At 42.9% G+C, this 26,441-nt stretch overlaps 1 protein-coding gene across 2 annotated transcripts in view; it reads right to left on the minus strand.

Annotated features, from left to right (window-relative positions):
* Positions 1–26,441, minus strand: part of mylka (myosin, light chain kinase a) — a 62,687-nt gene that overhangs the window by 4,470 nt on the left and 31,776 nt on the right. For both annotated transcript variants that reach the window (XM_018741654.2, XM_018741653.2), the window contains 15 exons: positions 23,752–23,889; positions 21,767–21,964; positions 20,447–20,693; positions 18,967–19,050; positions 17,893–18,641; positions 15,972–16,088; positions 15,117–15,185; positions 8,697–8,747; positions 7,632–7,759; positions 6,952–7,108; positions 4,750–5,052; positions 3,850–3,888; positions 3,386–3,476; positions 3,049–3,252; positions 1,319–1,536 (listed from right to left, as the gene is read on the minus strand). In XM_018741654.2, coding sequence (XP_018597170.2) covers positions 1,319–1,536; positions 3,049–3,252; positions 3,386–3,476; positions 3,850–3,888; positions 4,750–5,052; positions 6,952–7,108; positions 7,632–7,759; positions 8,697–8,747; positions 15,117–15,185; positions 15,972–16,088; positions 17,893–18,641; positions 18,967–19,050; positions 20,447–20,693; positions 21,767–21,964; positions 23,752–23,889 — 2,793 coding nt within the window. The remainder of the gene's footprint in view (positions 1–1,318; positions 1,537–3,048; positions 3,253–3,385; positions 3,477–3,849; positions 3,889–4,749; positions 5,053–6,951; positions 7,109–7,631; positions 7,760–8,696; positions 8,748–15,116; positions 15,186–15,971; positions 16,089–17,892; positions 18,642–18,966; positions 19,051–20,446; positions 20,694–21,766; positions 21,965–23,751; positions 23,890–26,441) is intronic.

A 26,441-nucleotide genomic window follows, 5' to 3' on the forward strand; every position in this document is an offset into this window, starting at 1 on the left:
ATTGCTGCACAGAAACAAGTTCAGGAAAGTGATCATAAGTACAGTACAGATGCTCCTTGACTAACGATGAGATTACGTTCTGATAAACCCATCGTAAGTGGTAAAATTTTACGACGAAAAAGAATACAGTACCGCACCTACCGAACATCACAGCCTAGCCTACCTCACACGTGCTCAGAACACTTACCATAGCCTACAGGTGGGCAAATTTCAGCAGGAGACACAGATGGGCATTTAGTAGACATGGTGGGATGCGAAAACACAAAATAAAAAAATGCTTTCAACACAATATCAGGTGTTTACACTTATTCAACAGATGCTTTTCTCCAGAGCAACTTCCACTCTATGTAGTGCTATCAGTCCACACACCTTATTCACCATGGTGACTTACACTGCTAGATACCCTACTTACAATGGGTCATTCATCCATACATCAGTGGAATACACTCTCTGTGTCACTCACACACTAGGGGTGAACCTGAACAGCATGTCTTTGGACTGTGGGAGGAAACCAGAGCACCTGGAGAAAACCCACACAGACACGGGGAGAACATGCAAACTCCACGCAAACTGAGCGGGAATCAAATTCGCATCCTCTCACACCACCCAGGTGCTGTGAGACAGCAGCGCTACTCGCTGTGTCACCATGCTGCCCGCGGTTGTTTACACTCATTCGCGTGATCGCTACAGAGACTGTGAGCATGACTGAGTGGATGCTGCGGCTCGCTGGCATCGCCCAGCATTGGGAGAGAGGATAGCACCGCACATCGCAAGCACAGGAACAGATCAAAATTCAAAATTCGAAGTACAGATTCTACCATAGGCGTATCGCTATTGTACCATCGTAACTTCAAAAAATCGTAAGTCAAACCATCGCAAATAGAGGAGCATCTGTATTACAGAGCTGCCATATAAGGGTCACTTAGAAGCAGTCCATCAGTTTTTCATGGCAAATTCACCAGGGAGGCACAAAATCAACATCTTGAAAAAACCTGAGGGGCACATACAAGGTTAACCATATATAACCATAAATAATTTACTCTTAGCTCAATACCACTTCCTAGAAACCAGTTCTATAGAGATGAAAAAACAATAATAAAAAGAAATGTCATTGTGCTTTGGGAACAGATCATTTGCAAACCCTTAGGATGCTTGCCAGATTGGGAATGTCTTCTACTCAGTCCTGAGAATCTACCTCACCTGTTTGGATAGTCAGCAGAGCATATACAGAGAGACGTGGAAAGCAAGGCGAGAGACAAAACGACTGTGACCTGAGAGCGTCAAGAAAAAAGAAGGAATAAAAGAACGAATACCATACCTATTCGACGTGCAAGGCCAAAGTCTATGAGCTTGATCCTGCTCCCGGTCTTGTTAACACACATGATGTTCTCAGGCTTTAGGTCCAGGTGCACAATGCCTTGCTTATGGATGAACTGAACTCCATCGATGATCTGCAGCATGTACTTGATGACCTCCCTTTCTGTGAGCTCAAAGTCCTCATCGATGATCCGGTCAAAGAGCTCACCCCCGGAGATCCTGCACATCAGAACACAGGCTTCAGTGTCATCTTATAACATTGGATGCTACTGTGACACAGGTGACATTTCACAAAGACTGCTGTGGTACTGAAGATAAGGGCTATATAGGAAGCAGGTGACACAGCTGGATTCAAATAAAACACTACAAATTGAGAACAATTTGTACAAGCTCAGGTATTCTGCAAACCCAAATGTAATTTGGGTTTGAACAATGGGGTGGGGTCAATGTCATTCATGTTCTACATATTTACATAAATATAACAAAACACTACGGTTAACTGGTGTTTATTTTTTGACACGACCCAAATGCCAGAAGGAAATTTGGATAGTGTATTCATCATTACATTCATTTAGGTAGGTGACACTTTTCACCAAAGCAACTCACAACCTATACAGCCATGTAATATATTTAGTTTTTAAGCACGGGAGCACTTCAGGGTAAGTACCCCGGTCAAGGATACTATAGCATGAGGTGGGATTAGCACCTGCAACCTCCTGAGTCTGGCAAGCCACTATGCCACCTGTTAGCCCTCTACATATACATTACATATGCACAGATGTGTGCATGTATTTTTTTTAACCAGAGTTCTCAGCTACAGTGCCAGGTAAAATATATCTGAGCAGTTTTTGAGGGTAAGATAATATCCATTCAGGTTTAGTTTTGAAAATGCATTCATGGTATCACTAAAAACATTTGCAGACATCTGTAGACATTTCCAAGGCAAGTTATCATCTCATTTATTATTTCACATAAGTAGATGAGAGAAAATACCCTGTTTACATTTTTTATATATTTGGCAAGAAATCATTGGAAGACTCAGTATAAACAGAAATAATTTTTGTGATGTCCAGAGTCTCTGGGATTTACGGGGTTAATGTGACAAAATTGGGACTGAAACATTTTCGGACTTCAACAAGATGCTGTAAATAATATTTTTCCACTAAGAATTTGCTGGCAGTGTAGTGTTGTCTCAGTCGTAGTGCCAACAAATAGCACTCAGAACATTCTGGAGTTGGTCTTTTTTCCACAGGAGATGCCAGGAAGGAAGCAGCTAACGGGGGTTTTGCACTTTGTTCTATTTTTAGCTGCCTACCATTTCCTTTATATGGTGCGTGAGACTCACAGCGCAAGGTGCACATTCAGATGGATATAACACCAAATGAGGCCTGATTTATTCATGCAATGTTCAGGTGACTGAAGTTCAGGCAGAATCTAAGTAAATGTGGGATATTGTGTGGCTTGTTGCTATGATATTGTACAGTGTAAAACTCAAGTTATATGTATCGTGTTTATCATCTAACGATACATTCATACTCATCCCTTTCAGTGACCAGTTATGGTTTGAATGATCCCATAATATGGAGAAGGTGGTGTATGTGGTAGACGGATGGATGGACGGATGGAGAGACAAGCAGACAGACATAGATAGATAGATAGATAGATAGACCTGTATTATTGCAATAGTATATCAAGACATACTGTATGTTCGAAGAAAGCTGAGATACTCACATTTCCAAAACCATGACTATGTCGGATTTGCCCTCAAAGGCGTCTACGCACTGAACAAGTTTGGGATGATGTAGGGAGTTCATGATGTCGATCTCTTGCCTCACATTGTCTTTCTCTTTAGCTGAGTAAGCTTTGATAAACTTTCCCGCCCAAACTTTTTTAGTTGATTTCTCAACCAGTTTGAAGACTTGGCCAAACTTTCCCCTGAAAAAAACAACGAGAGAGACGTTGCATTCATTGAAGTAGCTGACGGAGGTGTTTGAAGTAAGCTTAGTGAATGAATCAGTACTTCATCTGAGCAATAACCACATCTCTTCAACGTATGTATCTTACTCACGTTCCAAGTCTTTCTTCCACATCGTAAAAATCTTTAACTTTCTGGTCTGCTTTAATGACCACATCTCTGTAATCGGGTTCTTTCACAGCATCTGGAATGACGCAAGCCAAAATATGTTTAAAAATATAGAAAAATAATAATAATACACTTGGAAGCCATTGTGCAGTTGCCTTTTGATTTTAACTGCATTACTGTCTCCTTGATTTCAAACCTGTTTTCAGCTTCAAAAGTGGAAGATATAAATTGCAGTATATTACTATACATCATGAACTCGCACTGGAAAAGTGGTTATTGCTAGTAGAGGGATGATAGATGTTTTTTACTACCGACATACTTTACGATTATCTACTATGTAAAGTTACAGTACTCATATACAATTAATGTACTTGCATATATGCAGTAATTACTAAAAAGCAAAGTATGTTGACATTTTTTAAAGGAATGATGACATAATAGCTACATACCTTCATCAGACATGTCACCCTCATCCTCCTCTTTGTTTTCTGACAAAAAGATATTAAAAAAGTTAGAGAAAAAAATGATAGATGTTAAAAAAAAATAGAAAAAAACACTTTAAAATGTTCAAGTAAATTAAATTTTAAGAAGAAAAGGTCATTAAGAGTTTCTGATGTCCAAAAAAGTCAGTAGGATTAAAATTTCACATATATTGACTTCTTTTAAAAGTGATAATAACGCCATGTGGAATTTATGCACTAAAATTAGTCCCTTTAACAACTGTAATGAAAGCTAACGCAGGAGGAGTTTTAGTTCAAATGAAAGGGGGGGATCAACAGGAATGTAAAAATGTGAACAGACAACTAATTTTTTGAGTGGTGTGAAAATGAAGTCAGATTACATTACTTCACTTAGCGGACGCTTTTTTCCAAAGCATCTTACAGTGGATGCTATGTACTATTACCAGCCCACACACCTTATTCACCAAGGTGACTTACACTGCTAGATACACTACTTACAATGGGTCACTCATCCATACATCAGTGGAACACATTCTCTCTGTGACACTCACACACTATGGGGGAACCTGAACGGCATGTCTTTGGAGTGTGGGAGGAAACCCACACAGACACAGGGAGAACATGCAAACTCCACACAGACTGAGCAGGGATCGAACGCACGTTCTCTCGCACCACTCAGGCACTGCGAGACAGCAGCACTACTCACTGTGCCACCATGCTTCCCATATTTAATGTATAAGAGCATTCTTATAAAAACTGCATTTAATTTCAGATTCACAGTAATTCAAATTAAGTGGGAAATACAGAACTGATTTTAGTTCACCAAACACAACATTTACTGTACATTTCAGTATTTCCCAGTTAAGGAAATCACTAGGGGGCGCTCACCTTCCTCTTCTTCCCCAACTTTGACAGGCTCAGACTCAGCACTTGGATCCCCAATCCCATAGATATTGACAGCTCGCACCCGGAACTTGTACTCTCTGTCAGGCAGCAGGTCCTGTACACCATAGGAGGTGCTGTTGCAGGATACCAGGTGCCTCCACTCCTGGTCCACCGAGTCCCAGATTTCCAGGTGGTACGACTGCACCGCGCTGCCACCATCGTAGGTGGGACCGTACCATGACAGTGTGAGGGAGGACCTACGAATGTCCGTTGCTGCTGGCACACGTGCGGGAGGGTCAGGCTTGTCTGAAATGCACAAATCACACCAGTCATAAGGAGTATAATTAAAAATCTCAGTTTCTTCATGCAAGGTATCGTCAAGGCTGCCTCTGCAAAATGTAGTCAGTTGAATGAGTATTATCTTTTGGGCTAAAAGACTTTCTGATGAACCACACAGTCTGTAGATTAAGTGAAATTTCACATCCACTGAAGGCACATTTTATGTGCTTGAATGTGTGAATGTCATCATGATGGACTTCCACTTGAGGTATCTTCCGGTAAGCTGATGGCACCTATAGAGAACCCAGTTTTTACTTTGGACATAAAATCAATATTGGAGTCACTGGAGTTCTCTCTCAGGCTCCATTCATGTATAACTAGGGTTGATAAAAAAAAAAACTGATTAAACTTAGTGCAGTAATGCTGTAAAAACAGAGAAAACTTGGGGGGGGGGGGGGGGTCTAGTACTTTTTCACAGCCTGTATATGTTTAATGTATAGTCTGAAATTCAGTGAAATCTTATAGTTAAGCAAGTCAGTTGGAATTTATTGACCATGGATGGGATCGTCCATACGCACACAAACAAACTATGAGCTGATAAATTATTTATGCATGTCTTTATTTCAGGTGAAACATTTATGGTGCTAGTAAAATGAAACAAAGAAAATTAATTTTTGATTAACTTCTCAGAAGGTATGCAGGATGCACTGCCTATTACTAACAAACATTTTCAAAACCCAAAACAGTATTTAACTTTCCAGGGCTGTTGGTAGAACAATGTAAAGTATCCATAAAATGCAGTTGCACTATTGCCTCCCCTCCCACCCCTTCCTCCTTGCTCATTCCAGGGTTACAGAAAGACCAAGAGGGTAATATATAATCAGAACTATTTAAACAGTGGGCAAGGTTTTGTAAGTGTCTGACATGGTTTATGAATGGACACTACATCCCGGAGATGTAAGCAAACACCACAACTGCAGGGAGGAGAGGTGTAATTGCCCCACATCCACACTGAATATGCTCTCAGCTGACAGTTGAGCTAAAGTCATTAGAAATGGATAGCTGGAGCAAAAATGAAGCCATAAAAGGCCACTGGGAGAGCTGCCCTGTCTGAAGTGGTCTTTTCTCTCGTACCACTGCTCCTGGGCCATGAGGCTACTGGACAGGTAATGGTTTTATCTCCCATGGTACAGAGGGTCAACTTCTGCTTTTTTGAAGACCTGATGACTACTTATTTACCTGAACTGGGCTGTGATTTCTGTCTTTATAGACACAAGTTCTATGCTGCCAAGAAAAGTTTCTCTTTCTAACCATAGACTCAATCTACAGACTCAATGGAATAGACTAGAATGCCCCGGTATGGGCAGCTACTGGTACCTGGAACAGTAGCTGGGGATTTTTTGTTTTCTTCTCCTCAGCTGTCCATTGGCTTACTGAGGCACTGTTGCTGCCATTATTTTTTCTTTTCTTTCAGTTTTTATCTGGTCATTTGTGTTCACTTGTTCAGTGGTCTGCGTCACTCTATTGAGGAGAGTACTTTATAAAGAATAAATTGATCTAAAAGGAACTGAATTGAACTGAACTGATACTGGTATGGAAATTAGGTATTTTTCCAAAATTGAACCAATCATAGCAAAAGATGGTTTAAACAAGAGTGAAACACTTAATAAATACCAAACTATAGCTTTCAATAAAGTTACCTTCCAGGCTGTATTTCCAAGGGACTGTTAACATTTTCAGTGCAATGATTTCCCTTACCAGAAAAAATGCTGTGCAGTATCTTGTGAAACTATCAGCCTGACAAAAATAGCTTTACTTTAATTTTCCTTACAATTTATTGTGCAGATAAGAAAGGGTTCAGCTAAAGGATAGATCCAAACGCCACTGGTATCTGCACAGCAACTGCCTCACCAAAGTATCACATACCGACTATGGTGAGGTTGAGAGCAGCCTGCCTGGTGCCAAACTTGTTCTGTAACTCTATGGTGTAGCAGCCACAGTGCTCCTGCCTGGTGGGTGAGATGGTCAGCTGACTCGTTGACTCAGTAGTTTCTATGGATAGGTCACCTTGCCCAGCTTGGATCTAAGGGGGAAACGAGAGGGTCCTGGGTCAGTCGGTGGAGCAGACAGAGAAGTAGCTATATGCATATCCACCACCAGTCAAAAGCTTGACTACACCTTGGCAATCTGCACAATATCGGTATGGGATGAACTGGACAGAACAGTAAAAACAAAGCAGATCACAAATGTGCTACATATCTTGGAATTAATGCAGAAGAACTGGTAAAACATGGGGGCTCATTTCCAGCAGACACTTGTTAACTGAATGCCTCATGAAACAAAAATGACTAATCTTTCCAGCAACGATAGACCCAACTCAACAAGACCCTAACTCAACCTTTTGACTGCTACTATAGATCTAAAGTACCATAACTAGCCAGAACTGAAAAAAGGGAAGTACAACCTGACTGATGTTTAATTTCCAACACCTTAAGGACTTAACTGGCTCTGTTGTACACAGACACTCCAACATCTGACTTGACACACCAGAATCTAAAACCCTAAGAACTTAGGAAATTCCTGAAAACATTCCTTGCAGTCCTCACCGGTTTACGGAACTTGAGCCAAGTGCAGGTGATCGGCTGGGCCCCTGAAAATTTGCAGAGCAAATTAACCTTTTCTCCTGCCAGGATCTTCATGTCTTCAGGAAACTGTAGTATCTGGGGCGGGATGGCTGCAAAATAAAACACAGCAACAAGTCATAATTCTGTACCTCACGTACTGGCCTGGGTCAGTCTGAAAGGCACTCATTTTTTATTCAAAGTAAGCTACCTTCACACAAAAACACTATTGATACACCCCATTAGAATCCTAAACACAGTAACATGACCAAAATGCTAATGCTTTAAAGCTCAGAAACCAGAATGTGGAGAATGCTAGTGTCTATTATGGACAATGGCTGACATTCCCTCCACAAAGTGATCATCATGAGCTCTTTAGCTCCCAGATTATTCAGCTATGGCGTAAAAAGAGGTGCTTTTGGGGGTCCTTCTTACCAACAGCCATCAGCCTCCATAATGCCACTCAAGGACCTGTTAGCTCTTCAACACAGAGAAACTGGCAAGTGCCTTGGGACCTTAGAGTCGTTGCAGTTGTTTAACTGTCTATTTTGTCACTTGTTATTTGTTATTGTTATTTCTTTACTTTGTTTGGGTATAACTGTGAGCCTTGTTATTATATGTCACGTGTTAAGATGCTGCATGCTTGAAGTTCCCTGCAGGGATTAATAAAGTATCTATCCTATCCTATCTCCATTCAATGGCAGTATGAATAAGCTCTTCTCAGATGGCCTCTTGCCTCCAGCCTGGGTATGATTAGGTGAAGTGGGCTAACAGTTCTACCACTGCCTTCATCCCAGCCAGAGCCAAGTCCTGTGCCATGAAACTGTTTACAAGAGTACAGTAAGTGCTGACAGGCTCAGATTTCTTACATCCCCATTGCCTACAAACAATCGTAGAAGCATCGGAACACTACTTCACTAGCCAGGAAAAGTGCTGCTGAATGTCTCCTTCTAAACTTGTGCCCTGCAATGCAACACCGGCCTCACTTACAGCCAGGATTATAGTTCTTGGACCACTGGTTTCAGTTCTTAGGAGAGATGGAAAACTGACCTTGTTTGGGAGGTGTTTTTGGTGTGAGCTTCTTCTTTATCCTGGCCTCATCTTGGAGAGAACCACAGAAAACCGAGAAGACAATGAAAGAAAAATGAATTTCCAAGCCAAGATATTTACCAATAGCAAGAGGAATAGGACAAAATTGTTTCTAAAATTCATACTTTCAGTTGTCCCTTTGACCGAGAGCAGATAGATGGGGTTTGCAAAACGGGGAAGTAAAACGTATGTGGAAATGCAATAACCTATTAAAATGTTATATACATGTAATCTTTTAAACACAAATCTCCAACTCCCTATTGAAGATAATTGACACCAGAAATGAAGTGAAACAAAGAATCATTTCAGTATAAATATAAACACAAATAACAAGTTATAAAGACAAAACTAGAGACACAGCACTTCATACACAATGCAAATATAAAGCAAGGTGAAACAGAGCTTCTAACTTCATCTCATGATCATGAATGTGTTTTCACTGAAAGTTAGTCCCCAGCGCTACAGTACTCTAGCAATAAGAAAGAATAATCCTTCACTAAAGACTTCATTACACACTGCTCCCGTTAGACTCATAAAAGGACTCTGCAATATTTACTGAAATGCCAACCTTAGTGATGTCTGGATCCTGGAGTTTGTTACACATGAAGAACATTCCTGTTTCACCGTGACGCCAGAACCATTCAATGTTGACTCATATTCCTTTGTGTTTTATACAAACTGTTTCTGTTTAACTGCAAAATATATATATCACTTGTCATTCCATATGGTTCAATGAAATATATATTCATTCATAAAAGTATAAAAATGTCCTGTAAGAACCTCCTTTATAGGAGCCTCGTGACCTTCTGATCAGCTTTAGTGACCAGCAGAATTACTTATTGTGTGACATACAGTACACATGTATCCTGTCACGTCAAACACCACAATAGTTCCTTTAACTTTTCATCATAACCACCAGCAGCACTGAATACCAGACCGTTTATCAGGGATCGATTATTTTTTTCCAGTAAGACACCATTAAAGATTTGCTATATGAAAGATAATACCGTAAATGTGGTTCCATAAATGTGAGCATCACCTGAAGTAAAGACATGCATAAATTGCCAGACTATCCAAAGAACAGTAACACAAGAAGAATAATCAGCGATAAATGCTTGGGTAAAGTCTCGCTTCACGTCTCAAAGAGCACAAATGACTTACAACACATTTATTGGAAGGTACAAGCCAGCCTGTGCCTGATAACTAATTAAGGGAGGGAGCATTGCTCTCCTGGATGGTCCTGGGAGAGGGGCTGCCTCTGACTTTATGTCCTTTGGAATTTGCCTTTTTTGGTAATACTAAAAATAGTCTCAAAGTATCCAGGAAATGGCTCTCAGCAATATTTATTTTACATTTAATCGCTGTCAAGAAACAATGTGGCAGTTAAACTACTGAGTGCATGCAGTGAATCGCTGTAAGGCTGGGGGTGACGTTGCGCCTAAACCAATTAAAATTTGAGCTCATATTTCTACAGTCATCAGTCTTCAGTTTATGTGCTTTCCACTTCAGTCCTCCCTCTTCTCCTTAAAATAGTCATTCAACTGGTCTGTCCTTTCAGACCTCCCCTTTTAGCAAACTATGCCCATTTTTGACTTACTCACTTATTTCCGTACATAACTGTAGCAGTATAAAATTAAACATAAATATATACTGTCTGGGGGGGGTGCGGTGGTGCAGTGGGTTTGACCGGGTCCTGCTCTCCAGTAGGTCTGGGGTTCGAGTCCAGCTTGGGGTGCCTTGCAATGGACTGGCATCCTGTCCTGGGTGTGTCCCCTCCCCCTCCAGCCTTGTGCCCTGTGTTGCCGGGTTAGGCTCTGGTTTGCCGTGACCCCGCTTAGGATAAGCGGTTTCAGGCAGTGTGTGTGTGTGTGTGTGTGTGTGTGTGTGTGTATATATACTGTGTGATATATAGCAATCAAGAAAGTATGCAAAGCCCATTAAAAAAGAATAAACAGCTGGGTACTTGGAAATTATTGAACTGGGCACTTTATGATACCAGAAGATACACTACTAGTGTAACTAGAGAATCACATGTGCAGCAAACTACCTTCTTGCTAATATTTCAAGGCGAATGCATTAATAAAAGCAATGATGTAATAAACATTCACTGACAGCTACATGCCATCATACTTTGTGCAATAAAGCATTTGTGTGGTTATAAGTGATTCTGTAGCAGTAAATCTGGATAAAGCTAAAAAATTGATCTGGTTTCTGTGCTTTGACCCTGGTTAGCACCTATCAATCCTGTGAATCACACCTATCACATGTATCATACCTGTGAAAAAAGGCCAATTCCAGCTTTAACTCTCTTGCTTTCTCACTTCTGAGTTAGGGTTTGCGCACGCAAATGTAAGGGCAGTCAAACCGCAAGGTCACAATTCAACACACACACACACACACACACATCCTGAACCACTTGTCCAATACGGGGTCGGGGGAACCGGAGCCTACCCGGCAACACAGGGCGTAAGGCCGGAGGGGGAGGGGACACACCCAGGACGGGACGCCAGTCCTCCGCAAGGCACCCCAAGCGGGACTCGAACCCCAGACTCACCAGAGAGGAGGACCTGGTCCAACCCACTGCACCACCGTGCCCCCCATACAATTCAACTCATAAACTAATGAACAAAAACACATGTAAGGATAAGATTTTTCCACATCCACATGTGCTTCACATCAGTACTGGATGGTTGACTGGACACGGGCACGCAAAAGTTCAATTGATTTTGGAAGCCCCGTTAAGGGTTCTCAGCTGCCGTTTGTGGCAAGTGAGCACTATGCAGGAAAAAGTATGTTATGATCTTTTCTTGTTCGATTATTGAACTCACTGTCATGGAGGGCTGAGTCCAGAAGGTTTTTGTTCCATCTGGACAGTGATCCACCTCACTCAATCTATCATTCTGACTAAGCCAAATTAGCTTTCTGTTTGAGCTCCATGTGACCTCTAATGGACCTGATCTATTGCATATCACAGAACATTTACACTTGGATACATATGAATGTACTGTGAAGCTATTTGACCTTTTGATGAGAAGGTGGGACAGAGCACAAGAAAATAAAATTTGAGTTTTAGACATATAAAGCAATAATTGCAGATCCCAAATGAATATTAAATAAAGACTTTTTACATAATAAACTATGAGACGTTCTGCTGAAGTTCCTCAGTGAATTCCGTTACTGTAGGTTTCGATGCTCTGCTGCGGATCTCAGAGCTACAGCACGGCCAGATTCCTGTCACCAAAATGAACGAGGCACCCCATGGCTAGGGCATGGGGGAGCACTACATTCTCAGGTAGTGAGCTGATTTGAAAGTGAATGAAGGATTTCGCACATGAAGTCCCCGCCTGTCAACAGAAAGCCTGTCTTTGCAATCCAGATGAAACTGAGGTTTGTGTCTGTTGGAGATTAAACCGTTGGTCATTACCCTGAGAATCATATACAACTGGATTTTTCACTCTAGCTATTCAGATTAAGTCCCTCATGGGAAGCAGAAGTTTTCAGGTTACAAGTTCATATCCTTTATAAATCTACAAATGCATAATATATATGTATAGACTGGGATACAGGTCAAGACAGCAAGCTCTACATGCCCTTATGAACCTCCTGGCCTCTGCTGACTTGCTTCAAGGGTTAGTGCTGCCATTGGCCCAACTTTACAAACATACAGTCGCCTGTAATGCAACTTAGCCACAGGTCACTGACAATGACTGCCTTTTTACCGAGCCGGATCCCAGACACCTTTAGGTACTGAGTTGCATCCTCGCACCCTTTCAGTCATTTCCGAACCATGTTTTGCCACTGTACTGTAACAAAAGTCGAAACCATTGGAGATGGGAGGGGATCGGGCACCCAGAGCACACTGGCACTCAGACATCTCAGCACTAACCTCCTATGTGACCCTCCTCTCTAGTGGGACTCTGTCTAATGGTGGGATCTAGTTGACTTAAAATTCAGCCATAAGTGGCTGCCATTTACCCCTCAGGAATGCACCCATGTGTCTGCACACCTCCTTGAGAACTAGGAGTTGCAATAATGACAAAACGCAGTATCACAAGTATTAAAAAAATAAGTACACACAATATATGCATGTATGCAGACAATATTATGAAGTATGCTGACAAGAAGAAAGGTGATTCCTCACAGATAATAACTGGATGGCCTACTGCTGCATCACCGGATATGGATGCTGTTCTGAAACCCTGGCTCCGGTTGGGAGTGTTGAAAAGTAGACTTGGTCATGACCCTTAACAGCAGTACCGAACTAATGGTGAAGGGGTTGCCATTTTCCGCAAGACACGAAAACGGCACTTGCTCCAAAGCAGCAGCAAGGCCAGAGGAAGCTCCGCCTCGCAGCACATTTCCCATGACTCTCCCTCTCCTTCAATGGCCCAAGCGGCAGGTTCACATGTAGGACAGCAATTCGGGTGTGGGGCGAAACACAGCATGTACATCCACACTCATAGAGCTGACAAAAACAACCAGCTCAGATCACAAGTGAAAAACGAGACCACATTCAATACTGATGTAATTCTGATTAGTGAATCTGAATGAATGTACATGCATGTGTCTTTTGATTGGATCTAGAGTACATCCCGCTGTGCTATAGTCCTAATCATTCCAGAGACAGGCACCATCTTGGATCGTGAAAATAAAATGGCACAGATACTTTCGGTAAGAAAGTAGCATTATAATTAATTCAGCTGACACCTTCGTTCAAAGTAACTTACAACGATAAGCTTGTATACAAAGGTGGCACAGCGCCTGGGTGGTGCCAGAGGAGATGGGTTTATCCCCGTTCAGCCTGTGTGGAGTTTGCATGTTCTCCTTGTGTCTGTGTAAGTTTCCTCCGGGTGCTCTGGTTTCCTCCCACAGTCCAAAGACATGCTGTTCAGGTTCCCCCATAGTGTGTGAGTGACAGAGAGAGTGTGTTTCACTGATGTATGGATGAGTGACCCTTTGTAAGTAGTGTATCTGGCAGTGTAAGTCACCTTGGTGAATAAGGAAGTCACTTTGGAGAAAAGCATCTGCTAAATGAATAAATGTATTTACAGTTATTGCCCGTGTATAGACATGTGTAATTTTACTGCAGCAATTACGGTGTTTGTCCTGCTTTCTTTATTCATTGGATAAAATGCACAAGTGGTTTACCATGTCCTTCTTCCATGCAGAGTGACACGATGCGTTTGCCACTGTCCCTGGAATGTGCACAATGCACACACTATTGTCACAACGGACACACTCCTTTCAACACGAAGGATACAAGTGCAGGACAGAAGTTTCTGGAGGTGCTCCGTTTATGTCGTCGTCAAAAATCAAAATCAGACTGAAGGTACTTAACAAGAACTTGCTAGTCCTCCGCTCTGAGGTACTGTAGCAGGGATTTGAACCCATGCACTCAGTGCAAGACAACGGCTCTAACGCAATGGTACCCGGTGCCCCTCGAGCACAAAAGCACTCTTCCGAGATCTGGTTTATTTTCCAAAGCTATTATGGGCACGAGCCCTTTTCTTCCGGTTAGCATTCAAAAAGATGGTTAGCCGAAGGTAACAAAATGACAGAACCAGTGAGCGCAAGAGAGAGGTGGCAAATGGCCAACGTTTGCACGCGTATGAATGAGCGGAGCAACAAGCAGACACGAAGCAGCCTTAAATGGCAGTGTGGGAAGCGGAGGGCAAGAGAGCGGGGCAGAGACGCAACGGCCTTCCTGCTTCGCTCTCCGCCTCGCTTACTAACTTTCTCCAGAGGCTGCTTTAAGCTCCTGGCACGGCTGCGGTCCAACGGGTGTCCCCTGACTTCGGGAGAAACACCGCTCAATTAACTGTCTCAGACAGCTCGAGGGACGGAGCGCAGGGCAGCTTATGACCCGTGAAAGTGGCCAAAGCGCAGCGGAAACATAAACAGGGTTGCTACAAAATCGGGCCTCCGAGGGGCACCCACTTAAAGGTAGAGGCGTCGTGGCAAATCTACTCTGTCCCGCTCACAACAGTCTTCTGGATTTCTGCCCACGCCGAAACCTTGCGCGATGCGGTCGGGAAACATGCGGACACAAACAAGACCGAACTCTTAAGTGTATCTGCTTCCGGTCTCTTTGACATGAAACTGATCAATGATATTTGTACCCGATGAAGCGCATAACTTTTACGAAAAAATTATCGGGTTTTAAATCGCTTACGTTTTCGCGATGGACTACATGGACACGCTAACATAAAATGAAAAAATGGTTAATGGCGACCAGATGCTGTGTTTCCTGCCCACTGTGCGCACTGGCTGGTCTTAGACAGCAAGTCAGGGGTCAAAGAAATGTTTCCGTTCAGAAGGAGAGGAGCAGAAGCATTCTGCTCCTTTTGTGGAAATGGGGACGGGTGTGTTTTGGAAACTCACTCTCTGTGGTGGGAGCAGAGATCTTTTTGGTCCTCTTGTCCGCTGGTGTGGAGCCGGAGACCGACGGGTCTGGAAATAGGCAACATGATGAGAGGCTTGGCCAGCCACCGGCTCACAGATTTTTCCACATGCCGCATTTTTATCAAAGCTTCGGTAGCCTCGTGATCGGGTGAGGCTGTTTATGCACACACCTGGCAAAACTGCCGAGTGAATAAATGCAAGCAAACAAAACATGCGGGGGATAAAATTAAGAACAACGGCAGAAAATGAGAAATTTTTCATTTGTTTCATCAATATGTTGGTTGCTTTTCCTTTTGGTTTTCCCCTCTTTTCAAAGTATGGTGACCTCTGAAGAAAGAGATCAGATTTCACTTAGGAGCGAGGATCTGTTGATGCCACACTTTTAAACAAAGAACACATAAATCAGAATTAAGTGGTCTGACAACCTTGGGGTCCAAGAAGTCAGTGATTGCTAAACACATATAAATCTTTTCCCCAGTTATGGATTTCTCAGGGACCTCCTGTAAACAAACTTAGAAGTGTACTTAACAATTGTTTAATAGATGCATAAAAACAGCTAATGAAATACCGATGATTAAATAAAGGTTATAGACTACAGGAATCCAAGGAGAGAAAGGTGAATGCATGTTGCTATGGTTTCTCGTGCAGGCTGAGCATCAGGACTCTTTATGTTACGACTCAAGGACGTGCAGAAGGAGCGGCGGATGGGGAACCCGACTGCTAATTGCCCGCCTTAATGACAGGAAGACGGCAGGGCTTGGGACAGGCCTTCAGGGAGGGCGAGGGGAACGGCGCAGAGCAGGGAGCAGGGAGCAGCCTGGAGGAAGCACTCACCATCCACCAGGACGGTGCAGTCGCACTCGGCCCAGCCGACAGAGTTCTCCGCCCTGCACTTGTATTGGCCTTCGTCTTCCGGCAAGGCCTTGTCAATGGTGAGCGAGCACTGGCCTCCTGCGATAAGGACACAGAGACTGCATTTAGATGGCCATGTGAAGCCAACCTGTTCAGATTTTTTTTGCTTATATTAGATATGCATCAGATTTTGCATAAAACACACAAACGGCAGAAGGAACTAAAAGAATTATGAAATCTCTTTTGGCCTACAAACACGATACAAGGTGGATTTCAGGATCGAAATCATCAGATCGAGCCCTTTTTCAGCAATGCTGATAATAGGAATATACTTCAGAAAGAAAGGGTAGCATACTTAAAGGCTGAGCAAAAATAAATGCTGATGTAGCTCAAGACGGGTCGTTTTAAAACAAGCGGTTTTTAAATTAATGAATATCTAAAGAGAGAAATAGAGTGCGACAGTTGTGCAGTAGATAGAGCTGCTGTCTCGCTGCGCCTGGGCTGTTCGAATGTAAGTTCAAATTCAACTTAGTGCAGAGTGCTCATGTTCTGTGTGGGGTTTCCTCCAGGTGCTCTGGTTTCCTTCCACAGCCCAAATACTTGTATTTCAGGTTAACTGGTGACTCTAAACTAGACTGTAATATGTGAGTCACTGTGCGTGGCTACCCTGCAACAGACTAGCATCCCATTCGGAGTTTGTGTCTCGGAGATGGGCTCCAGATCACGTAACCCTGACAAGGGCAAGCAGTTACTGAACGTGGGAGAGTAAACTGAGAAGTGCCAAACTCAACAACCTGTAGCTTTGGCGATGTTCATATCATGGATGTTTCTCTCCAAATGTTTCAGTTCCGTTTATTCTTATACAGCCCCCTTCCCAACATCAGTTGCCTCAGAGATTTTAATATCACTCCTGTCAGTAATCTACCCTCAGCAGTGAGTTCGGAAGTTTCAGAGTTATGTTTCAATTATGCATGTTCTGCAGTTTTGATCATTATTTGTATCAGCAGCATCATTTGTTTATCTGAGCATTTTTGTCATTTTCAACTAAGCTCGTATATAAACTCAGGTATTAGATATGGATCACTGTGAAACGTGGAAGTAAACAGTTGGGACAAAAACTGGATATGGGATAAAAATCACAATCAGGCAACAAAAACCGGCAAAAACGCAGGCAGTTTGAGCAAAAAGACTGCTGTTTTCTCACAAAACACTTTTCACAAACTGAGCAAAAAAAGACCTTATTTTAAACATTTTTATTCTATTGAACGTGTACTATATCAGAGAGGTTACACAGCTACGAAAGCTTTAAAAAGCAAACAACCACACGTGTCAAAATTATCACTCGAACTGTTTAATTTCCTACTTTCTATTTGTTTACTCAGTGTTATTATGGGATTTGAAATGATAATAGGTGCATGTTTGATGATCATAACAGCCCTCATTTTTTTAATATTCTATGAAAGCTCTCGATGTTATGGACTAGCAGCAAATGAACATTTGGTCACTCAGCAGAGATTGTGCGACAATGGAAGCAAGTGTGAAATGCCTGATGGGACCTCTCAGTTTCAAACACTGCTCTTACCATTTTATTCACACTGCTCAATTGTTGATAGAATAAAACAGGTTTACACCGGATCGATACTTGTTACAGTGCTCTGGTTTTGCAGCAATGCTGTCTGCCAACAGATGCACTCAAAATTAAATTAAAAGCAGTATTTTGTATTCTATATATTTTTGTGCAAAGTAAACTAGTGTCTATATTACTCAAAGCAGGTATCACAAGACCAGATACAAGGAACCTTGTACTCATGCATCTTTAAATTAGAATAGAAAATGATGAGTAGCAAACAAGGTCTTTCCTACATTGGCTTTTCTTAGAAATGTAAAAAATATGATGCTGTACCTTCATTAGACAGTACGATGAATTTGGACGGCTTGATAACCTTCCTATCTAAAGTCCAGGTAATGACAGCTGGGGGGTCGGCTGTGACCTGACACTGCAGCTGCAAGCGCTCGCCATCGAGCGCCGTGACGTCCTTCAGCTTCTGGATGAACGCTGGCGCCACGCCGGGCTCCTTGCTTCTTTTGTCAATAATTCTACTGTCCACGCAGTTGATGTCATTTTGCTTCTCATTCACCTGACTTGCCTTGGCTTTAGGACTCGGGCTGTCCGCTGGGCTCTCTGTGTTGGGCTGCTTCTTCTTGTTACCCAGAAATGACCTGAAGTCAGTGGCGGCATCTTTGGCTGGCTCAGGGCTGGCAGCAGGGCCTGCCCGGACGCCACCCTTCTTTCCAAGAACAGCCCTGAAGTCAACCTGCTGTGGGCCGCCAACCCTGCGCGTCTCCTCTCCCAGGGCCCCTGGCTTCACTGGCCGCCGGAGGTTGGCCCTGAGGTCCATCTGCTCGCCAGCGGTCTCCTCCGCAGGCTCCTCCCCAGGGGGGCTCCTTGTGCCACCTCGCCTGCCCAGCACAGCACGGAAGTCCAGCTGCTCAGCCTCGCGCTGCCGCACCTGGTCCTCGCACCGCTCCCTCGTCTCCGTGCGTCTTTTCAGCAGCCCCCAGACGCCGGCCGCCTCCTCGCTCTCCTGCACCTCACTCGTGGACCCTCTGCCACACACTGCGCTATCCACACCCCCTGCACTCGAACCAGTCCTGCAGCGGAAAAAAAAAAAAAAAAAAAAAAACAAAAAAACTACGTTGTCCCAAAAAGCTCTTAAAATTATCAACAGAAAAGCAGTTCGGTTCTGTACTGCTGTGTTGCACAAGTAATGACTTGAGAAACCTTATAAGGCAACGAGGCTTCTAACGTTTCTCTCGTGTCCTGCACTGCTGTGGATGGTAAACAGTTTGTTTGGTCTCGCTCTGGGACCGGGCTGATTTAGAGCCAAGTGGAAGCCCATGGGGGGCAAGTGGGAGGAGCATAAAGAGCGGCTGGGAAGGAGAGTGAGAGAGGAGGCTGTCTGAGAGGACCATTTACCCCTGCTGGGGCTCCAGCGCAGGCCCTGTGGTCCCTTGGCTGACCTTCAGAGTGGCCACACAGTTGCACTCTCCCACTTTATTCCTGCAGGGGACAAAAATTGGGCAGAAGAAGCCAGGGGAGGACAGTGCAGTGATCTCAGGAAGAAACAGGAGCAAGGGTACAGAGTTCCTCCTAGTTTTTTTCATTTGAAACACTCACATTTCACCTATATCCAAATATGTGCTTATTACTTCAGGTCTGCTACCTTTTTCTTTGCTTAAAAAGTAAATCGTTCCACCCATCTGTAGCTCCCCTCCTTACTTAGGCTATATGAGAAAACAACTTGACCAATCACTGAAGATCTTCCAAAGTTTATGTTAAAATGTAAAACGTTCAAGCCTTATATGGAGACAAATCCCTCCAGTATACAAAAGGTATTTTTATAACTGTATCTCAATGGATCTTGAACTTGAAAATAGAATGGAGTAAAGTGAATACATTTCCCTCATCCCATATAAAGGAGTGCTTGACGCACACAGAGACCCTTGTTAAACTCACAAGAGGAGAGGAAATAGAGACGCATCATGACAATAAGTACAGGAATAAAAAGCTAACTGTTTGAAGCTGTTCAGTGGCACTGTCGGTAATACTGGTGACTCAGCTCCTGGTTTATGGGTTTGGGTTCAAATTAGGGCTTATCTGTGTGAAACTTTCATATTCTTCCTGTATTTGCATGTGTTTCCTCCAACAGAGTGGCTGGGGGCACAGCAAGTAGCGCTGCTATCTCACAGTGCCTGGGTAGTGCGAGAGGACGTGGGTTTGATCCCTGCTCAGTCTGTGTGGAATTTGCATGTTCTCCCCCTGCCTGTGTGGGTTTGCTCAGGGTGCTCCGGTTTCCTCCCACAGTCCGAAGACATGCTGTTCCGGTTCACCCATAGTGTGTGAGTGACACAGAGAGAGTGTTTTTCAGTGCTGTAGGGATGAGTGACCCATTGTACCCATTGTAAGTAGTGTATCTAGCAGTGTAAGTCACCTTGGTGAATAAGGTGTGTGGGCTGATAACACTACATAGTATCCATTGTAAGTTGCTTTGGAGAAAAGCATCTCCTAAGTGAATAAATGTAAGTGTTCCAGTTTCCATGCTTAAGTCATGTGAATCTAAAGAGCCTTTAGTGTCTATGTGTGAATAAATGAGCATGTCCTGTGACAGACTTGTCTCCTGTCCAGGGTGTACCCTGAATCACACTCTATGCTTCTGGGTATTATGCTCCAGACCACTGCAACCCCGCTTTGCACCAGTGTTACAAATAATGGATGGATTCTGCAGTTCTTTTATTGTTGCAATTTGTTTAAATGCTGCATTGGAGTGGTTTTTTGATGATGGCTAGATATAAAGATGCCCAACTGTAAGATGCTTTGGATGCAAACACTGGTTAAAATGTGAAACAACAACAATAATAAGAGCTTGTAGCTATGTATTTAATAAGAGATTTTGTACTTTAGGTTGATCCTGTAGTCTCCCATGTGGTTAGCCTTCACCCTCCTGATGAGCAGAGAGACCACGTCCTCCTTTTGTAGGATCTCAAAGTCCAGCCCAGAAGACACCACCTGGCCATCCTTCATCCATAGGAATTCTGGGAAGGGGTCTCCCGCAATGGCACAGGAAAGCAGAGCATGTTGGCCCAGGCAGACAGTTGTGGGCTTGGGCTTGGTGATAAACCAGGGCTGAACACCATCCTGGGGCTCTGGAACAGACAAAACTTAATTGTACTGCAAGGAGATATGAATAATTTCTGTACAGCCAGAAATACACTTCAGGGATGGTTATCAGACTTGTGTCTTTTCTTGAACGAAAATAAACATAAACACTGTTACTGTTATAAAATAAGAATTTAACTGAAGCTTCAAGGCACACTGGATCACCTGTGGTGGTAATAACTTATCTTTCTCTTGTTGGTGATACTAGACTTCATAAACCAACATGGGCCAAGGGACTCTTGGTAGGATGCCATATTGATATACCCAGGCTTTAAGCTTACCTCAGAGTCATGACTTATCCACTGCTGCTAGTCAACCCTCCAATGCTTTGCAAGCTGCTTGAATCCCTACAGCATCCCTCAAGTGGCTGTCAGACTTATTTATTGTAAACTCTTCACTGACTTATCAAAGATGAATAGAATCAGTGTCATTCTTATGCTGAAGCAGAACATATCAGTAAGCTGTCAGCACCTTCCTCAGCACCAAAGATCTGGCTTTTCACAGCTTGAAATTTACTGTAGTCCATCTTACATTGTGGGACAGCTGGCAGTGTAGTAGTTAGAGCTACTGCCTTTGGATCCAACGGTTGTGGGTTTGATCCCCCCTTCCAGCTGTAGTACTGTTGTGCATGATATTTATGCTACATTGCTCCAGTGAAATTACCCAGCTGTATAAATGGGTACATAATTGTAACACTGTAAGTTGCTTTGGATAAAAAAGGCCAGTAAATGTTATGAGCTTGTCCAGCCCTTGCAAAATCAACCTGTATTCTAGGACATACAATGATGTCACTGTGAAGTCAACCACAGAAGCTCTGATCTTTGGTTGCCTGACACTTGATTCAGTTAATCAGCCTTTACACTGTACCTCTGATGACTTCACAAGCATGTTCATGGCTAAAGCAAATAGGATCATGGAGACAGTACAGGCCCCTCCATTACGATGCCCAGCGAAGGGAGAGGGAGGGCATAAATCATACAATTTCAGAAAGACAATATTCATTCTCCCCACCCTCTTCTTTGACATGAGCACTACACCCCTGGTTGCATTGGTGTGGTACCTTGAACAGTGAGTGTGGCCTCACAACGTGCCTCCCCAGCCTCATTCCATACGTGGCAGGTGTACCTCCCCGTGTCCTCCGGGAAGACCTCCTGAATGAGCAGGCGGTACCGGTTGCCCTGGCACTCAAAGTGGAAGTCCTCCGACTCCTGGATTTCCTGTCCATCGTGCAGCCACATGGCTTTCGGTAGTGGGCTCCCTGTGACCGAATATGCAGTATGGATGTCTGTAATTTACCTTTCTTTTGATGAGCTCGAAAAAGCTCGTCAAAGTGTGGTTACTTTCTGTTTCTTTTGCACTGTTAAGGCTGACAAGCAGGCTCATAATAACTAAACTGTTTTCACACACATTTTTCAGAACCGCTTGTCCCATACGGGGTCACGGGGAACCGGAGCCTACCCGGCAACTCAGGGCGTAAGGCCGGAGGGGGAAGGGGACACACCCAGGACGGGACGCCAGTCCGTCGCAAGGCACCCCAAGCGGGACTCGAACCCCAGACCCACCGGAGAGCAGGACTGTGGTCCAACCCACCGCGCCACCGCGCCACCGCACCCCCTATAACTAAACTGTCACTGGCTAAATAACTGCCTGGGGACAGAGCATCAATGCATTCTTAGATCTGGCCAAGAGCTTAAATAATAAACAGAGAAATGATACATTTATCTTCATTTTAAAAATATTTGAATTATTGCCTTGTTACTCAACAAAAAAAATGAAAGGAAATGAAAAAGGTGAATGTTCCACAGAAGGCTACGTGATCTACTGCAAGGAATCTTGGACAGCATGGTTCAGAATAAAGCTATTTTGATAGTACACATGACATCTAAATTAACCCAGAAAAAAAAAAGAAAGAAGGAGATATGTTTTTGCAGTGAAAGAAATGTGAACTGTTGGCTGTGAAAGCACACATTCTGTATTCCATAGGATTACAGCATATTTCAATAATGAAAACGAGTCAAAACAAAGTCTCTGCAGTTAAATGTGAAGAGGAACATATACAGTATATGTATTTGTGAATTGTAGTACACTGAGGAAGGAGACAAATGAAAATGTAATAGTAATGCTGGGTAACAGTGCAAAAAAAAACCCAAAAATGCTTCAGTTGTTTGGAAGTCTTTACGACACCCCGTTGACAGCGAAAACAGCCAAGGCTACAAATAAAGGCTCAGTGATGAGATATGAGGAGGGTGAAGGAAATAGCTTTGCCTGTTTATGCAGCCAGAACTAACATGAATAATGGAGACCGTCAGAAATCTGAGGAATTCTTAAAGGGTACAGAATTAAAAGTCCTGATCTCTTTTTGAAAACAATCTAATGTTTGCCACTGCAAATGCAAGAAGAATAAAGAAGAAAAAGGCAGCAGAGTTTACTTTGCAACAAACTATTTTAAAAATTACATAGTTTTAGCTATATGGGAATAATATTATTAAAGCATCATTCAGAATTACATTGTAGTATTATCCTATTATTAACAAAACTCAGGAACTAACATTTAGCAGTGTAGTTTCTGAAAGTGAAATTCCCAAACAAAGTGTTACAAAATTCGAAAACAAACTCAGCTTTGTTTATCAGAGCTTGCCAAACATTGTGAAGAAGAAACTGCTATCCATTTTGTAAACATAGCACAATCATATTAACAGCATAATGGCTATTAACTGGAAACGACGTGGTAAGTAAGAAACCTGATCCATGAAGCTGATAGCCAGTGATTATTTGAAAACTGAACTGATTTTCCACAGGAAGTTTGACATTGAAAAAAATGTTTTAGCAATAACCAGGCTGCCCCCTCAGGGCAGGCATCCAGAGGAAATGCTACAGAAGACAACACAGCTCCAAAACAAATCATCTCTGGGATGTTTGCCGGAAATACCATTCGATAAAGTACACAAAGCATAAAAAACAATAAGGAATGTTTCTGTGGTTGTGTGCCTGTGTAGCCAATGAAGTGCAGGCCGGTCTTATGAATGACGGCTGAGAAAGCCTTACCTGTCACCTCCACCGTCATGGTCACTTGGCTGCCGTCCATGACCTGCAGGTCCTTCAGGCCTTGGAGGAACATGGGTGGCTCTGGTTTCTTCACCTCGCCTGTACTGGTGGTCACGGTCCTCCTAGACGATCTCTTCCCTGAAATCATTAACAATGAATACAATATATTTCCTCTATGCTGTGAGCAAGTTTTCAGCCTTGCCTGGGAGTTTAAAACTGTTCCTTGGTCTGCAGAAGATAGGTTGGCAGGAAACTGTTGGAATGAATGAATGAATGAAAACTTTAATTAGACAGGAAAACTGAATGAAGCTTCAGGAGCACATAAACCACATACAACGATGTGATCACAGGAAAAAAGAAAGCAGTGACAGAGGAGCTGGACAAAGACCTAAAAGATGGAAATCACACATGAAGGAAGGTTAGGGAAATAAATAAATAAGTTTACTTAAATGAAAAACAGGGTGGCACAGAAGATGCACACTTCTACTCATCCTACTCATGAAAGAAATACAGCTGATAGGAGTACAGCCAGTACACCTCTAGAATTACTGGCTAAATTGAATTAATCACAGTCAGGTGCCGCAATTTAGAAGGACAGGCGGAGGATGGAGTGTCACATTGTGGAGCTCAGCATGGTGTAGATGATGCTCAAAGCTGTCATGTGTTTTTAACAAACATCCTACATTTCTCCCCATACCACATTTAGTTCATTTAACAGATACTTTCTCCAACACAACATAGCGCTATCATCATACCACAATTTACCCGCTTAATGTAGCTGATAATGCTAGATGCACTACTTACAAGTCACTCGTGTACACACCAGTGAAATACACGCTCTCTCACTCACTCACACACACAATAGGTGACCTGCAGTCACCGATCTACCCGAACAGCGTGTTGTTGGACTGTAGGAGGAAACCCACAGACACAGGGAGAACGTAGAAACTCCACACAGCCTGAGCAGGGATTGAACCTACGCACCACCCAGGCACTATGAGACAGTATCACTACTCGCTGTGCCACTGTGCCTCCCACCTCGGGCCTGGTCGCTAGGCATGCTTGGCATGCCACAACAGCTTAATGACTGTCGGCAGAAAAGGTTTCAGGTTGTGCTCTTTGGTGCGAAAGCTGAACCAGCCTGTTGCCGAAGCTGCTTCTCTGTTTAGTCAGGGTGGCCTACAGGGGGTGAAAGGCACCGTCTGCGATCACTTGGAGTTGGTCTACTGTCCATCTCTGTGTCACCTCCTGCAAAGGGTCCAGAGTAACTTAGTCTAGATATAGTTACTACAGAACCATTTGGTACCAACCAAAACTAAAAGTAAGTTTTTTAATTTTGCACATGATTTTTAGTTTTTGAAGCTATCGACGTCTCACAGCCTTCTGTACAGTGCCATCTGAAGTACCATATATAGAAAATTTGAGAGCACTGGAGAGCTATTGAAAGTAGCAGACTATGTGGAACACCCCCCCACCCGCCCCCCCAGACCCTCCTGGGAGTAATTGCAGGAAAAAGTAAAATCATGTGGGAAATCCGAGGTCCATTCCTACATTGTGCCTTTAGATCTCAGACTGTGCAAAATATTAAAAATTATCGTTTTTTTGGGCTCTATGGTTCTTTTGATACTTGGACATCTGTTGTGAGCATCTCAGTTTTAGCATCTCGAAATAACATTTTGATTGCATGCTTTTTTTCAGAGGCATGCCACATTTCTTGTTTAAAAAAGCAAAAGGAACACTTGTGAAAACAGGAAAATGGGTAAGATTAAGGTTGTGGTGGTAATTATTTCAATGAGATAAAGTCAAAAAGGATCTAAAGCAGTCAACTGAAATTGATACTACAAAAATTTGTGATGAAATTATGTCAGTATAAATAGAGCTGTAATTTATTGTCATTCAGGACACAACCTTAGCATACAAACATCCTAATCTTATTGAGGATGAGGCATTGCTCAACTGGGTTGGCTGAGCTCCATGATACCTGTTAGTAACAAGTCACGAGAAAGTTTGATCCAGTTGCTTAATTTACATCATCTTGGAAAAAGGTGGGAAAACAGGCTTCACTAATCTTCAGTTTCCAGTCAGAAGTGCAGAATACATGCCGTATAGCCCCATCGGATACATGCATGTATTAAAATAGTTAAAAGCAGGGTTTTGCTTACAGTAAAACTTGAAATAATGCATTAAGTGAGTTAACACACAAATTTATGAGGCACTGCACCTTGGCTAATGCCATCCTGAAAGATAAACCAGCTATTAGGGGTCTCTAATCCATAGTTTAAAAAATCTTATGTATATATTTATGTAGCCTTGGTTATAAACAGAGTTGAGACTCAATATTTCATAAATCTAACTGGGGGCTTGAAATCTCAAGCTTCATAGTATACTTTTCCAAAACACAGTCTGGGGTCTCAGTAAAATGTTTACACATGGCATCCAAGCATACCTCTGCTACCATGGGTAAAACAGGGAGACATCAGCTCAATATTGCCACTTCCGAACCATGTAAACTCAGTGAAAACAACACAACCGTGAGCGCAGCGGTTAAAGCCCAACTCTTGGATGTGAAGGAACCACGTTCAAATCCCAACCCCTCCAGCAGAATTCTGACTCAGTTACTTGCTATGAAGTGATATAGTAAAAGTTACCCATCTGTATAAATAGGTAGATATTTGTAAGTATCTTAGTGT

Source organism: Scleropages formosus, chromosome 12 (genome assembly GCF_900964775.1).
Source record: "Scleropages formosus chromosome 12, fSclFor1.1, whole genome shotgun sequence".
In the NCBI taxonomy this organism is placed as follows: Eukaryota; Metazoa; Chordata; class Actinopteri; order Osteoglossiformes; family Osteoglossidae; genus Scleropages; species Scleropages formosus.